This window comes from Rattus norvegicus, chromosome 13, assembly GCF_036323735.1.
Source record: "Rattus norvegicus strain BN/NHsdMcwi chromosome 13, GRCr8, whole genome shotgun sequence".
In the NCBI taxonomy this organism is placed as follows: Eukaryota; Metazoa; Chordata; class Mammalia; order Rodentia; family Muridae; genus Rattus; species Rattus norvegicus.
Window position 1 is genome coordinate 33,273,593 of NC_086031.1, and position 17,331 is coordinate 33,290,923.

Consider the following 17,331-nt stretch of genomic DNA (forward strand, 5'->3'; position numbering starts at 1 on the left):
TACATGCACATAAGGTTTACCTGTTATTTTTCATTAACTTTTATCTTTAATGATGTATAATTACAATTTTTCTTTTATTACTAATGACATAAAGCATTCTAGGTTAAAGAAACCCTACATATAAAATTCTCTCTCTCTCACTCTTCCTCCCTCCCTCCCTCCCTCCCTCCCTCCCTCTCTCTCTGTCTCTCTCTTTCTCTCTCTCTCTCTCTGAGGCAGGGTCTCATTACACAGTCCTGGCTGACCTGACCTGGCACTGGCTATGCAGACTAGCCTGGCCTTAACCTCAGACCCACCAGCCATTGCCCCTGGATGCTGAGCTTCAGGGCATGTGGCACCACGGCCAGCGGTTTTGCTGTCTAAGATTGCATATGTACTGTTCAAAGCAGCCCCAACGGTGCTAATGCCTTGTTCCAGTGAAGCTGTTTTGGTGGTTTCTCAAGCTGCACCTGTCACACTCACTATCAGACACTTACTTCTATGGGTATTTGCACTTTTCATAGACATAGCTACAACTGCTTTACACTACTAGGGATCTTCCAACACATGCTACCATCAGGTGCCAGGAGCCAAACAGGACACCAAGCGCTCCCATCCCAGGATCGTTTATATCTGGAACCTTCAAGTTCCTCTCTTCCAGATCTCTGAAGAGATTTTAAAAATCGATATAACCTCACTCAGTAGTTCTCAACCTTCCTAATGCTGTGACCTTTTAACTCAGTTCCTCATGTGGTGCTGACCCCTAACCATAAATTATTTGTTGATACATCATAGCTGTTGTTTTACTACTGTTACGAATTGTAATGTAAATATCTGGTATGTAACCCAGAGGGGTCACCATGTACAGATTGAGAACCACTGACCTAATTGGTTATTCTTCCTTCCCCATAACTCATTTTTATTATAGGTTAATTTTTTTAAATTAGTAATTTTATTTTCATTAATAAATTATATTCAAAGCACTCATTTTATATAACTTGTGCATAATTAGTCTAATTAGTATGAGTAATATGGTAATGGGACTTAGGCTTCATCATAAACATTATACCTTTGTAAAATATTTTTCACTCAAAACAATATGAATTCTAAAAGTTTTTGTTGTTTATTTTTGAACATTTACTTTGTGTGTGTGTGTGTGTGTGTGTGTGTGTGTGTGTGTGTGTGTGTGTGTGTGTGTGTGTAGGTCAGGACAGCTGGCGAGAGGGTCCTTCTACCTCATGGGTCCTTAGGCCTGAAGTGAGAACACCAGGCTTGGGGAGGTGCTTTTATCCGTGGACTCGTCTTATCATACCTCACCCTTAAAAAGGATTCATTCTATTTTTATGTATTTGCGTGTTGTGTGTGTATGCATATGTGCACACATGTATGAGGGTGCCTGAAAAGGCCAGAAGGCAGCGTGAATCCCTTGGAACTGGAGTTGTAGGCAGTTGTGAATGACCCAATGTGGGAGTGGGGAATGAAGCTTGGGGCCTCCACAAGACCAGCCAGCATGCTAAAGCACTGAATCTCAATTATTACATTATGACTGACTATTAAGGGTGCTGCACCACGTCTAGGAGACCCACCATTAAGTCCTAGCTCCCTCTGCCCTTTTTTCTAAAGAGCTGTGGTTGCTGTTCCCAGACTCTATTATACCAGTGAAAGTGACTTCCTAGTCTATGTGTAAAATCTCACCAAGCCTGCTTGGAGCAGAAGTTAGCCTCAGTGAGTCTATGGTCCACTTGTTGCTTTGGAACATTTCTTTTAGCTAGGAATAACTTCATTAATAACCAAAATAAATAAATAAATAAATAAATAAATAAATACAGATTTCAAATGAGAAAAACAAATAAAGTCATATTAAACTAAATCACAACTTCCTGTTTTGAATAATATGAACTTAATAACTAAAAGACAGGGCTTGAGATGTAGCTCACTGGTAGAAACTAAGCAGCAGTGATGAAGAGACAACTGATGTTAATCTAAAATACTTACTAGTAACTTGATTTCTGATCAAAAATGTATATTTAGAGCAACTTAGAGAAGAGCCTCTGTATAAAATACCACATGTAATATCTGACCCTTTTTTGCTCATGTACAGCACTTACTTAATCTCCTTCCCCTTCCCTGTCTCAGAGATGCTCTAACCCAGGTACATATGCAGGCATATGCCTACAGTCTCACCACTCAGGAGAAAACTGTATTTGTAACCCAAAGCATCAACTATCCTTTAAAACACTGCCTTTTCTTAATGTACTTTTAGTTCAAGTTCACAAGAAGGAAAAATATAACAAGAAAAAAGAGACTTATAAACCTGCTACTCAAACCGGTATACTCTATGAGAGAGCAGAGTACAAAGTCAAGAAACTTCTAGGTCAAATAGTTGTACCCTATAAAAAAGGCTCTGTTCTCCATGGTCCACTGGAGCAAAACCATTCATGCAAACAGAGGCAAGGGCAAGAACAGAGGGCATGGATGCCAATATGAACTCGGGTTTTCCAGAGTACTGTATGAGGTTACTTCAGGAGGGATGGCGCTCTCTCATCCTTTAACTTCTGAAAGCCCATATCCAGGTTTATTTATGTGTCTGTGGATGTGTCTGTGTGTGAGTACATGCATGTAACTGTGTCCTTGGAAGCCAACTCAGATCACCTGGGGCTGTGAGCCACTGAACTTTGTTTTGTGTAATTTTTGAGATTAAAACACAATTATATCATGTCTCCCTTCCCTTTCCTCCCTCCAAAGGGCTACCATTTCTTTTTTCTTTTTTTCTGAGCTGGGGACCGAACCCAGGGCCTTGCGCTTGCTAGGCAAGCACTCTACCACTGAGCTAATCCCCAACCCCAGGACTACCATTTCTTAAGTGGCCTGTTTCTGTGGTCTTCTAGAGTCAAAAGCACCACCAATGAAGAGACAATGGCATTTATCCACTAATGTGAAACTAATCAAGAAAGGGACCATGCTTATTTTCATTATGCTCTGATTAAAAATTTGTACTTCAGTACATCTTACAGGAGGGGCTTTTTACTTTGCAAATAAAACTTAACAATTCAGTATCACATCACTGCTTAAATGCTTTCTTCCTATTCCTACTTCTTTCCTGGCCCATCTGTAAGGTCAAAGCAAGACATGACCTACTAATAAGCAACGACATTAAAAACCACAAAGATTACATTACTTCCCAATTTCCTTACAAGCACAGCTTTGAAATAGCTTAGCTGGGAGGAGAAGGGGGGAAGGGAGGTAGAGTGCCCAGAAAGGCTTAAGAGTCCTTGTTCACAGCAGCAGAGTCTTTCTGTAATGGATCACTGATCACAACCCAGCTTGAACAGCTTCAAGTGAATAAAACTGAGGAAGACAATTCAGAAGCTGGAAGTATAATAAACTTAAACACAATAAACAAGCAAATGTAATAAAAATTTCTTTTAAAGGTAAAGTTGACTACTCAGTACCTTAAAATAACAAACCTCTTTTGGAGAAGTCCTAAGTCAGATAGACAGACAGACAGGCTCATCCAGTTACAACCCACACAAAGGTATGTTTATAGGTATTGGCCTGAATCTGATTTGTATCATCATCATCATCATCACCACCACCACCACCACCACCACCACCACCACCACCACCACCACCATTACCACTTTCTTGTTGTTGTTGTTGTTGTTATTATTATTACTATTGTTTTCTTCTTATTATTATTGTTACTACTACTGCTGCTGCTGCTGTCCTTTTTGAGACCAGGTCTTGCTATATGAACAGGCTGGCCCCAGACTCATGGAGATCCAGATCCACCTGCCTCTGGATCCTAAGTGCAGGGATTAAAGGCTTGTGTGCCAGCACACCCAGCTTTGAATCTGATTGTTTAATAAGCATGTGGGAGACACCAATAATACATAATTGTTTCTGAAAATCAAGTGGGACAAACCCCCAAAATGCAAACAAAGCACACTAAGATTTACAAAATGCAATTAAATAGTGCTCAAGGGGAACTTTACAGCTGGAATTGTTACTTAAAAAATTAAAGACTTGGGCTGGGGATTTAGCTCAGTGGTAGAGCGCTTACCTAGGAAGCGCAAAGCCCTGGGTTCGGTCCCCAGCTCAAAAATAAATAAATAAATAAAATAAAATAAAAGACTTTATACTGGGCATATAAGCCTGTAAGCCCACCAGTAGAAAGGCTGAATCAGCAGGACAGAGTAATTTAGTGTAGGGTACACAGCAAGTCCTAAACCCACTTTAAGAAGACATCGAAAGGACAAGTCAGCTGGTGCAGTGCATCCTTCCAATGCTGAGCCCTGAGCGAAGGCAGAAAGACCACACATTTAAGATCACACTTAAGACCTGGCTTCAAAACAACTAAACTCTAGGCCAGCCAAGGCTGCTAAGTGAGAATCTGTCTCACAAACCAACAGAAAGTAACAACACAGCCGCGGTCTGAGGTGGCTGCTGTAGAGCACTCTCCCAGCTGGCCGCATTAGGCCCTGGGTAACAGACGAGAACCCAGGAAGAGGAGGAAGCAGCTAGAGCAAACTAATCTTAAGTAACAAGTAGAAATATTAGAGCAAAAATCAATTGAAGGCTAACAAACTGACAATCTTCAACTGAACTAAGAAAAAAAGGGAAGAAATCAGTTTAAATTAGAAAGGAATCAGGCAAAGCAAAAGATCTTAGAGAAACAACATGATAAAATATGAACTACATTCCAAGGTATTAAGACAGAAAAAAGGGACTAATTTTCCACATTCCCAACCTGACTGATGGGGTAAAAAAAAAAAAAGAAAAAAAAAAAAAGAAAAAAAAAATCTCAATGTCTACAGAAGGTGACCAGATTAAGAATTTTAAAAGCTAACAAAAGATTAATAAATACCATTACAGTGCTAAGAAAGAATTCAGATCAAGTCCTTACAAATTCTTTGCAAAAATTAGGACTCATTTGCCTTCGTATGAATTGCCCTCATACCAAAACTGGCAAAAAAAAAAAATAGTCTAAGAAAAGCATAGAACAAGACCTCTAATGAACACAGACACACAGACACTAATACCAGCAGCTAAATCTAGTAATACAGGGGTAGAAACTATATACAACGACTGGATTCTGCCTAGAGTAAATCGCTTTTACCTAGAAACCCACCTTTCTTCTTTGACATTCTCATTATGAATAACATAGCTACCCTATTCTACTTCTGTAAATAGCTTAATTCTCCTGAACGTTAATTCTATCTGGTGTTTATTTGTTCCCTATAATCCTAATGCCTGTGAAAATTTGACATTTCTTGAGGTTTTCAAGAAATATTCGCTTAACTGCAACCATATCTATCTATCTATATATATCTTCTTAGTTCCGACACTGCAAGGCATTACTTACCCAAGATCGTCAGGCTTTGCTGTGCTTGCTGGCAAAGAGAAAAGGTAACATCTTATTAGTCCAGTCTGAATGACAAATTGCTGTGCTATTTAAAGTAAGACCTTGACTAAGTGCTCTGTAAAAACTTACTTCTCGACCACAGGCTGTGCGCAGGCCTGGCCAGTAAGGCCAACAGCAGCAACCACCGCCAGTGTCTGTTCTCTTATTTACTGCCGTGGGCCTGAGTGTGTGTGTGTGTGGGTAGGTGCACACGAGCGCAGTGTACCTGGAGTTCCAAAGGCAGCATCAGATCCCTTGGAGCTGGAGTTATAAGCGCCTGTGAGCCACTTGATATGGGTGCTGGAACCGAATTCAGGTCTTCTGCAAAAGCCGTATGCTCTCTTAACTACTAAGTCATCCATCTTTCCAGCACCCTACTCTACGTTCACATTTATTTTATTTAGAAGCTTGTGTATGTGAGTGCGTGTGTATGGGCAGGTGCCTGAGAGCAAAGGGGTAAGATTCCCCTGAGCTGGAGCTCCAGGCGACAGTGACTCATCGGACACAGGCTAAGACCCTCTGGAGGAGCGCATCTGCTTCTAACTGCTGAATCATCTCTGCAGCCCAACATCTATTCGTCTTAAAATTCCATTAAAAATGTCTTTCTGTGTTTGCACGTCAGTGTCACAGAGCATGTGTAAGATCAAAAAACAACTCGTGGGAGTCCATTTTCTTTTGCTGAAATGGCCTGGGCCCTGCAGGTCAAACTCAGGTCAGGCTCAGTGACGAGAAACTGCACTCATGAGCTCGGCTGCCAGCCACATCTGTCTTTTAAACAAACTGACTTTCTCTAAGTCTCCTGGACCATGGCAACTGATTCTGAGTTCTGTCAGTAGAAGGATGAGATAATAAGGCTTTAAACCATCACGGAATTATTTAACTCAGAATCATATATTTAAATTCACAACCACAACAAAAACTGAGTATAGATAAGGCAAAAACATGAATTTAAAAACCACTGCTAGAGAGACAGCTCGCGGCAGATGTGTCGTGAGTGGTGCTAACGACCTGACGTAGACATGCTTAAATTCATTTGTATTTTAGAAACCAAACATACGCTTTAATTTATGTATAATGTTAACTATGCACTTCTTACACAGTTGAAATCTCTTAAGTGCCAGACAGCACTTATGAATTTGTAAATATCTATGCATGACAGACATTGATAAAATTTTATTTAGTGAGATTTCTCATTAGTAAATTGTAATATGGAACAATATCATTTACTCATCTTTATTTTATATTATTTGTTTTTCCAAGAGAGGGTTTCTCTGTGTAACAGTCCCAGCTGTCCTGAAAGTAACTTTGTTAAAAACAAGCAAACAAATAAACAAACAAACCGCGAAAGTACCTTTGTAGACCAGGCTGGTATCTGACAGATCTGTCTGCCTCTCCTTCCGGAGTGTGGGATTAAAGGCATACACCATCACACCCAGCTTTCATTTACTCACTTATATTGCCTTATTGTCTGTGTCTTTTGTGTGAAAACACATATCATGGTGTGTGCATATGTGCGTAGGTGTGCATAAAAAATAATTCCTTTCATTCTGTAGGTCTTGGAGAATGACTCAGGTCATTAGACTTGGCAGCTCAGGGCACTTACCTCGTAAGCCACCTAACCAGCCTAACAGAGAAAAATTCTTATTGAAAACTTCTTTGGGCCGGGAGGGATGGCTTAGTGGTTAAGAGTACTTGCTGCTCCTCCTGAGGTCTTGTCTCAAGTCTCAGTACCCAAACCAGGCAGCTCACAACTGGCCTTCATAGGGGACATCAAACGCCACACATGCATGTTTCCATGTGTGCATAGGTACACATATACAAGTAAAAAAATTTAAATGTATTCATTACACGCTAATATTAAAAAATATCCAAGAGGATCAACTGGCATTTCATCACGAGATTGGAAAGGCACGAGAGAGAAAACACCACCCTAGTGTAGATACGCTAAGTGCAACACTGCCCAGAGCATCTGCACTGAGATTGCTACTGAGTTTAACCTCAGCCAAATACAGGGGCCATTATAAGCAGCTTAGGAAAGCCCTACAAAGATATTTTCAGTTATCTAAAACAGACTTGAGAAGACCCGGGCAGCTTCCTCCCAGCAAACAGGAAGTGGAGTACATGAAGACGGGCAAGGAGGGACGAGCCTGTGGAGCAGGGCCACACTTCACCTTTCACTTGCAGGGTCCGTCGGGAATATCGCTTGCTGGGCCTTCTTTCAAATGAGGTCGATCTTCTTGCTTTATTAGTTTTTGTGGTCTGATACTCTGTTTTTCCACTAAAATAATTGAAGCAAGTCAACAGGAAAACAGTATGAGGCAACCAGACACACAGGTAAATGTCTACACTCATATTATCCCGTGAAGCATGCTGAAGGGAACTACTACCATCAATAGTTTTGGATAATTTTCTCTTTATCCAAATACTTTTTTATTCTCTAGGCTTTGGTGAAATATGTAACAATAATATAGGATTTCTTCTAAACATATATATCATCTATACAAATACCTATATATCACCTATTAAAACGGAAGAAAATGCCCATGCTATCAGGGAAGCACCCTCTCCTTTCCTCAACATTTCCATAGTTCATCTTTTGCAGTCCTGTGGATTAAACTTCAGGCCTTACACGCATTAGGCAAGCACTCTACCAATGGGCTATATCTTCAGTCCCAATTCCAGGTACCTTTTCTGTGATTATCTCCACAAAAAAAAGTCTAGATATGCTTTTAAAACCACTACTGTACTTCTTTCGTTTCCAGCTAAGAAAATTCCCCACATTTCTGACATGGGAGAACTGAGATCATCTTAAGACTCTCTAGGGCTGACTTGTTACATCATTGGCACTGTCACCCAGCTTTAACTGAAGACCCAACTGACCCGCTACTCAAACACAGCATGGACATTTCCAGCTCATAACAGAGGAGTTGGAAAAGTCAACTGGTCTTCAGCCACAGTAGTATTCAATACTAATGTCCCATACATTTTCTGTATGAGATGAAAACCTGTCAAATGGACAATCTACCTTGTTACATAAATTTAAATTGTGGCTTATTATGTATAAAATGTGTCAATATAAATATCAGTAATATAACTGATTTCCCATTTAGTCAAGAAATTATTAACAATAACATTACTTCTTTAAAAATTTTGGCTAATGGATATATTTGACAACATTTTATTTCCTGTCTTGTTTCTGTCTCAGTAAAATCAAAAGTTATGAGTATTTTTCTGGCCTGAATGCAAGAGTAAATGATGTGAAAATGTAGGGAAATGGACCTGTATCTAAATCGTGATCCTAGTCGAATGAATCCCGATCGATGAGAACCCTTTTGGACAGGTCCTCGGAGTCGGAAGAAGGCATGGTGTTCCACAGCACACTTCCATAAGTGTTTGCAGGCTTTAGGATGATCCAATCTAAAGACGAAGGTATGCTCTTGTTCTTTGCCCTGAAAAAGACAAAGAAAGCAGTGTTTATTACATCAACTGGCCATGTCTTCCATTGCTGCAAGGGAAAGACAACCAACCAATACCAAAGGGCAGCTAACCAAGCATGTGCCACAGGCCTATGATCCCAGCAAACAGAAGGAACGCCACCAGGTCAAGGCCAACCCTGCATACACAGTAAATGCCAGGCCAGCTGGACAGAAAAGAAAACAATGAAGGCGCTGGAGGATGGCTCGGTGGTTAAGGGTAGGCACCACTCTTTGAGGACACGTCTGGTTCCCAGCACTCATATCAGACAACTCCTAACAGCCTGTAACTCCAGCTCTACACCTAACGCTCTCCAAGGTCATCTGCACTAAGCACCCACCCACACCCTGAACACTTAATTGAAAATAAAATAAACCTTAAAGAACAATAAAGTCTCTACTTTGTTCTCTGAAATGGTTTGGTGGGATGGGTGAGTTTGGCACTAGCCACCTAGTCTTGTCAGATAGGTAAGTGCCAGGCTCAGTAGAGACCCTCATGCAAACAGGTAAGGTGGTGAGTAATCAACATTGGGATCTGGCCACATGAACACGTACATGTGTACCTCCATACACAATTCCATATGAACATGTACATGTGTACCATACACAATTCCATATGAACATGTATACACAACACACATGAAAAGCCCAGGATCATGTGCTAAGCCACCGGCATGGAAGCCTTTAGTTCCAGCACTCAGGAGGCAGAGGCAGGTGGTGCTCTCAGTTAGAGGTCAACCCTTGTCTACAGAGCAAGATCCAGGACAGCCATAGCTATACAGAGAAACCCTGTCATCAAATACTAAAAACCAAACCAAACCAAACCAAACCAAACCAACCAACCAACCAACCAAACAAACAACCAACCAACCAAACAAACAAACAACCAAACAACCAAACAAAGAAACAAACAAACAAACAAAAACCCAGCATGTGCTTTAGTAAATCTTAAGGCATGCTAAAGCTAGATGTGGTGTTCTATGCCCAGAAGATAGGATAGAGGGGTCTCCACAAGTTTGAGGCCTGAGTTCCAACACATCCAGGACTATAGAGCGAAAACCTGTCTCAAAAACAAAGTCAAAAAACCAAACAAAAAACTCCCAAATGAGACAAAGAACAAGATTATCAATTAAATTATGACCACATATCCCCAAATACATAATTATCTTATTTTTTCATATATTCTATCTGTAATACATAATTATCCTATTTTTTCATATATTCTATCTGCAGTGGTTTAAATAGGAATGGCCCCCACAGATTCATATGCTTGAATGCTTGGCCCATAGGGAGTGGCACTAATACCAGCCGTGGCCTTATTGGAATAGGTGTGGCCTTGTCTGAAGAAGTGTGTCACTGTGGGGAGGCTTTGTGGTCTTATGAACTCAAGTCTGGCCAGTGTGACAATATTCTTTTGTGTTTGGATCAAGATGTAGAACCCAGCACCATGCCTGCCTCCATGCCACCCTGCTTCCACCTTGACTGTAGTGGATGAAGCCTCTGAAACTGTAAGCCAGACCCAGTTAAATACTCTCTTTTTCTAAGAGTTGGGGTGGTCATTGTAGTAACTTTAAAATCAAAACCAAGAGCACATCTATACTTACACAAAGAGGGAAGTGATAGTAATATAAACTATTTTCAGGAAGGACCTCTTCAGGGGCCTCTGAGGTGACTCATTAGTTAGAAGCAAAAACAAAAACAAAAAAACAAACAAAAAACAAAAACAAACAAATAAATAAAAATAAACATAACAGAACTTGGAACCTTTGTATTTCCTGTGACTTGTCCCTGGTTTTATGAAACACATCTAGGAAAATATAAACAAGAGAGAAAAAATGAAATCATCCAAAATTAAAACTACCCTTCCAACAAAAGGCAAAACAGCTTGAAATCTGCCCTACTCCTTATTTTATTTCAAACAAAAAAACAAATAAAAAAAGGGGGGGGAGGACTAGCGGGGAGGCAGTGTGGGTGATCTGATGACAAGACATCATATGCAGGTAGGAAATTCTCAAATACAAAATTTGCTTTAAAAGACCTAAATATACAAACTACTCCCACAAACATTCACTATAGCACTATAAAGTTTTTTGTGTCAATTCTGTACTTTTCTCAGTTATGAATCATTTTATTTCATGAAAATGGCCCCATGAGCACTCCTATCTAGCTATCTTTACAGACTTGCCGAGATCATGTATTCCTGTTACCACTAACCAACCACACTATTAAAATAACTTCCCCAGGGGGTTGGGGATTTAGCTCAGTGGTAGAGCGCTTGCCTAGGAAGAGCAAGGCCCTGGGTTCGGTCCCCAGCTCTGAAAAAAAAAAAAAGAACCAAAAAAAAAAAAAAAAAAAAAAAAAACTTCCCCAATGGATAATCCCACTGCATTCTAATTCTCCGAGAATATGAATGCTTCTCATTCATTCTGTGAAGTAAAAAGCATTACACTGTGTCAGCCACAAGAATTCTGTTTTTATTTAATAAACAGGTTTAGAGTTGTAACAAGAAAAGATCAAGTGTACTGAGTGAAGAGCAGTGCTTCCCCTGAAAAACCGTTCTGATAAACTACCAACTATCTTACTAATGCCATACTCGGGGCTGTTCTTACAGAAGTGACCTGTCTGTATTAAAGAAGTTTAAGAAAAAGTACAGCTGTCTAAGGACCCACCTTAAGCTACAGTCTGACTCTTTCGGGCAGTTATGATGTTTATCAGGCCACATATACCCTTAACTATGGGAAATGTAAGAAGGCTCTTATCAAAATACAAGAGTCTTTTTACCTGATCTTTAACAATTAAAAGATGTGAAACTTAAAACACTAAGATTCTAAAATCTTATATCTTCCAAACTTCAGAAAATTGTTAGAACTGTTGCCTGCTGCTTATCACTTCTTACAGAAGAAAAAACAAAAGGTCAATTGTAAGCTGAATGGAAACACGAAAATATATTTGAATATGATAAAAGCTAAGAGAATATAATTTTAAATGGGAGAACACTGAAATTATATATTTAAAACAATGAACAAAAATAAGAAACCAGAGTTTGTTGTGAAGAATACCAGCAGGTGGATCTTTCTTATTTGTTTATTTGAGAGAGGGTCTTACTGGCCAAGGTTAACTAGTCTGGAACTCATTATGTAGAGGAGGATGGCTTTGAACTCAGAGATCCACTTGTCTGTGCCTACAGAGTATTGGGATAAAAACCAACTGGCTTATTCTTTTTACCAATTTCATTAGGAATTAAAGCATAGAGTCATCTAAATGCTGTACACTACAAAAACAAACAAAACAGAAAAACCACTGAAAGATAAAAGTTTTAAAGTTGCCCCCCCTAGACACAAAGTTTAGAGCAGAAGAAACAGGTTAGGCCTCAGAACTGTATGTTCCAGGAAGCTTCTCCTAGGAACTAGTGGACCATGAAGTTAAACAATCTTGAGAAGCAGGAAGCAGCTTCTCCTAGGAAACAATCTTGAAAAACAGAGAGTCTTTCCTTGTGATTTTTCACTGTTATTCTACACACTTTCCAATGACGCCATCCCTGCCCCCTCGGGTTGTGGTTTCTCCCTTTAAATACCCCTTCTCCCAGCCTCTCGGGGTCGAACTCCACTGCCCTTCGTGGGATACAAGTCTCGACCCCAGTGTGCTGGTTTCTATCGATAAACCTCATGTGATTACAGCAAAGATGGTCTTGTGTGAGTTCTTGGGGGGGTCGCATTATCCCGAGACTTGAGTGAGGGTCTCTCCGATCTGGGGGTCTTTCACCACATGATAAACATTTAAGCTTGGTGGCACAAAATGACCTGAATGAGGTATTATACTTCCAAGTATGAGTAACACTAAGCTTCTGTTTTAAGGCTCTGCATAAATGGGGTACGACACCACCTGTTTACCACCTAAGAACTGTTAAGCAAGTAGTACAGCAGATTCCTACCTGATCATCATCTTCCACAACCACCAGAGTTAATTTATTCTTCTTAAAATCCAATCTGGTTATTTTGGGCCTGCAATAATATGAGACCAACAGTGAGATTAAGGGAAATCCTCTTCTGCATTAAGTAGGTTTCCCCATCTTAACTCTCAACACTGGTAAGGGAAGCACAGCCAGCCCCGCCTGCCAAAGTCTCTAAGGAAAAGAAGGCAAATACATATTTCAAAAGCAACCAACTGACAAAATGATGCTGCCCATCTATTAGACTTTAAAATTATAAAGGAAATAAGAAATACAGTGTATTTTGCACACCTAATGTGGCATAATAAATTCTGTAACCCTAGGCAAAATGTATCAAGAAAACAGCATAGGAATTAGATATAGCAAAAAGGCACTAAGTATTTTTGAAGGGCATAAAAGAAAGCATCTCTGATTATGATCTTTAGCTATATTTTTAGCAGCAACACCTGGAAATGAATTTGAGTGTAGGTGGAAAGGCTTGAAGCCAGCAGTCTTGACATGCTACAGAATGAGCAGCATAGGCCATCTTTAGCTCTTATCTGTAACATATGCCAAAACTCTGAATTAGTTCTAACAAAAGTGTAATAATGTAAATAGTTTCCCAATTCTATGCTTTAGGGTTATGAAATCTGTACAACTCTAAGTATGGAGACAGAAATTGGAAAACAGAAAGAGCCAAGCTTGAAATTAGGAACAGAAGCACTATCATCTCCCTCCCTTTCTGTGGAGGTCAGACAGCCTATGGAAGACACTGAGATGACAGCCACACTGGGGAAGGGTGGCGGTGGGGGGGGGGGTCATCGTTTAAGGAACATGCTATGTTGTAAGTACACAACACAAGATAAGAATACTAAGACATGCACTGACACACTGTGAAACTAATGGGCTACAGACGCGAGGCTGCCTCTGGGGAGAGAGGTTACAGAGGAGTAGTAAGAGAAAATAGGAAACAGTAACTTCCCTTGCAGACATCTCCTGATTCTGTTTCCACAACTTTTTCTTCATTAATTGATATAAATACATTGACTCATTCAAACAAGACAAGAGTGCCTCTGATATTTAACACTGCTTACCAGAAAAACAGGCCAATTTTGGTCTCTCCTTCAAAAACAAGGACTCCTGTTGGAGTCAGTCCCAAGCTATAGTCATTGCCATCTCTAGCCTAATTTAAGGAGAGAATAAAGTACATTGTGTTTGTATACACGAAGCAGGTTTCATGTCTTTATACAGGTGGCTCTTTTTTCACACTAAATATTAATTATACACAGGCTACTATTAATATTCCAGATGTTTCTGACAAACAATCCTCTTCAGGTTATAAAGTGTCAACCGTGCTCCCTAAACTACTTTTTAGAAAAGTCTCCTTAATAGCGAGCACTGGTGATATCAAACTGCATCAAATAATAAAAAGTAATCTAAAAATGTTTTTTTCTCAGTGTAAAAAAAAAATCAACATTTATACTACAAGGATTATATATAATTCTTGGAACTTTAGTTTTCTCTTGTTTCATGATCAATTTTTCTTTAGATTCTAGTCTTTTGCTTTTTCTGTTGTTTGTTTTCTAAGATAGGGTCCCTCTACACATCACTGGCTGTCTTATGTAGACCAGGCTGTCCTTGAACTCAAAGAAATCCATCTGCCTATGCTTCTGCCTCCTGAATAACCAGACTAAAGGTGTGTGCTGCCTATCTCAGGTGACTCTAGTCTTTCAATCTCTAATTTCAACCATTTTACCTTACTACACATCCAAAATACTCACAGGTATTTTAATAGAAACTCTATGCCTTCTAAATACTGTAACATTCACAGTTGCCTTTAATCCTGGAACGATTTTTTAAAAATGCTTTGTTATTTAAAAAAAAATATATATATATGCACATTGAGGACACGTGTCTACAAAGTCCAGAAAAGGGGTGTCAGACCCCCTTGACCCCTTGAGCTGGAGTTACAGGTATTTGTGGAGCCTACCACAGGTGCTGAGAACTGAACTCAGGACTTCTACAAGAACAGCACAGGCTTGCTTATACCTGCTGAGCCATCCCTCTAGCTCCAGCATAACATTTTACAAAGGTACCACACACAGGCTCACCTTGACCACATGCATATCAACGCCATACATTTCCAGCCACTTGGCTTTATTCAGGTAATTGGTTTCAGCTTGTGCTGGTGTCTGACCTCTGAAATTTTAAATATAGTAATTATGAAATAATAAGCACACAGTGATTTTTTTTAAAGAGAGAAAAAAGTAAAATAATGATGGTGGTGATATTAAAAGTGTGATGAGTTACCTGTATTCCTTCCATTTCTCAAAAATAGCCAGTTCCATCTCTTCAGTCTGGGTGGGCACAAACCTGAACTCAGAGACCAGTTCAGGACTATGTTCAGCAAGATCATAGTCGCCAAGTTCAGCTACAGATACAAATTAACACAGTTATGTCATATTAGTAACACTAAGAAAATGCTTTAAAATTTTTTTGTAAACGAAGATTAAGAAGAATAGTAAAACTCCTTCTTAAGCTACCGGACATTCCCAATGCCTAGACCATTCCCCTCTAAATTTAGTTTAGACCTAGGACTGGTCCGTACACATAGGTAGTGGTTTGAGAAGAACCCCACAGGCCCATGAACGCTTGCTCCCAGGTTGGTAGAACTGTTTGGGAAAGATTCGGAGGGAGCTTTGTTGGAGGAAGCATGTTAATGGGGTAGGCGTTGAGGTCTAAAATTCCCATGCCATTCCCAGTCAGCCCTCTCTCTGCCTCACACTTCCCAATTAGATGTGCGCCCAGCTACTGCTTCAGTGACATGCTGGCTTGCCTGTTGCCATGCTCCCTGCCATCATGGCCAGTGACTCTAACCCTCTGGAACTGGGAGTGCCAAATTAAATGCTCTTCTCTAAGTTGCCTTGGTCATGGTACTACGTCATGGCAACAGAAGAGTAAGACAATATAAATCACATTTGTTGTTGGTGACGTATTCCTAAATATACATTTCTCCAGTTTATTAAATATTAATATATATTAATGCTTAGATTTAAAAAATAAATTTCTGTATTTCCATAGAGAAAAAAATCTTTGACTTTAATTCATTTTTTAAAGATTTATTTACTTATTAGAAGTGCTGTCTGTAAGCCAGATATGCATATCATGTACACCTGCATGCCAGAAGAGGGTATCAGGTCCCAGGATAGATGGTCGTGAGCTACCATGTGGTTGCTAGGAATAGAACTCAAACTTCTGGAAGCGCAGACAGTGCTCTTAACCACTGAGCCATCTCTCTAGTCCAACTTAATTCTTATAAGACACCTACAATCTAAAAAAAACACCCAAGATGTAAGATATAAATACTACTTTCCTGTAATTCTGTGAGAGGTGTATGTGCTTGAGAGTTTGAGGACACACACCTATGCCTGTGCACGCAGAGTCCAGAACAGGATGTCAGGGGTTCCTTTCTATCACTTTCTGACTTACAGCCTAAGTCCAGGTGTCTCACCATTTTGGATGCCATCGAGTTCTTGGATCTGACTGTCTTGGCTCCAAAATTCTAGGAGACTTTGGCAGATACTGATATGGGGCCATGTACTGGTATCTTTCTATCAGCAGATTAAGAACCCTTACTCACTAAATGATCTAACAGTCCCACATAAACCCTACTTGTAAACACATACTCTGGCTGTCATGGGGGTCAAACAGAACACAGATAGCATTTTTAAATTAATGTCTCCCCTTCATTTCGCACATAGAAAGCATGTTTAAATTTGGAAACAGATTACGATAATGAAAAAAACCCAAGTAGGTAAAAATTCTTATCACCAGAAAAATATTCTTTAGTAACATATATTCGAAACAAATAAAAACACTAGGTTTACTGTAAAAGATGCAAATGTAGTTTTATTATCTACACAGTGACAAACACCACTGATCTTAGAATGAGAAGGTACAACCACTAAGAAGGCAAAAACCTAGTCTTGAGCATCATAACTCTAGTCACAGCAGCATTCATTACACACACACACACACACACACACACACACACACACACACACACACACACGAGAAATGTTTCCTTTCAATGCATGAACAAGGACTCAAATTATAGTTTTCCTTTAAAATGTCAACTTTTAAGAGAAAAATCCCTAAGTTTAACAAGAAGCAATTTAACCCTTTGGGTAAGTTTTCCACTAATCTCATTTACTAAAGAATAAAGTGAGCAACAGGGGTTTAATATATGTACTGGCCCGATCTTGTCTAAGTGCATCCTGAGTCTCCATGAACTCAATTTTAAGAAGACTAAAGAAAGCAAGTCATGCAGGAACCATGGAAAAGAAATCAACTTAGCATTCTATATTAACATCTATTCAACTAGCAGGGAGGCTGCCAGTTGTGTCTTTGTACCACAGAAGGATAAGGAGCACTGGCTCCTCTCCCAGGAAACCCAGGCCTGATGCTCAGCACCTACATGGCAGTTTACAACCGTCTGTAACTCTAGTTCCTGGACATCAATGCCTCCAAGGACACCGGGCACACAC

General features: G+C 39.8%; 1 protein-coding gene across 19 annotated transcripts in view; it reads right to left on the reverse strand.

Moving 5' to 3' along the window:
* Epb41l5 (erythrocyte membrane protein band 4.1 like 5) overlaps window positions 1–17,331 on the reverse strand; it is a 99,696-nt gene that overhangs the window by 51,888 nt on the left and 30,477 nt on the right. For all 19 annotated transcript variants that reach the window (XM_039090680.2, XM_039090673.2, XM_039090679.2 and 16 more), the window contains 7 exons: window positions 15,095–15,215; window positions 14,896–14,983; window positions 13,879–13,967; window positions 12,788–12,857; window positions 8,663–8,832; window positions 7,555–7,661; window positions 5,345–5,372 (listed from right to left, as the gene is read on the reverse strand). In XM_039090680.2, coding sequence (XP_038946608.1) covers window positions 5,345–5,372; window positions 7,555–7,661; window positions 8,663–8,832; window positions 12,788–12,857; window positions 13,879–13,967; window positions 14,896–14,983; window positions 15,095–15,215 — 673 coding nt within the window. The remainder of the gene's footprint in view (window positions 1–5,344; window positions 5,373–7,554; window positions 7,662–8,662; window positions 8,833–12,787; window positions 12,858–13,878; window positions 13,968–14,895; window positions 14,984–15,094; window positions 15,216–17,331) is intronic.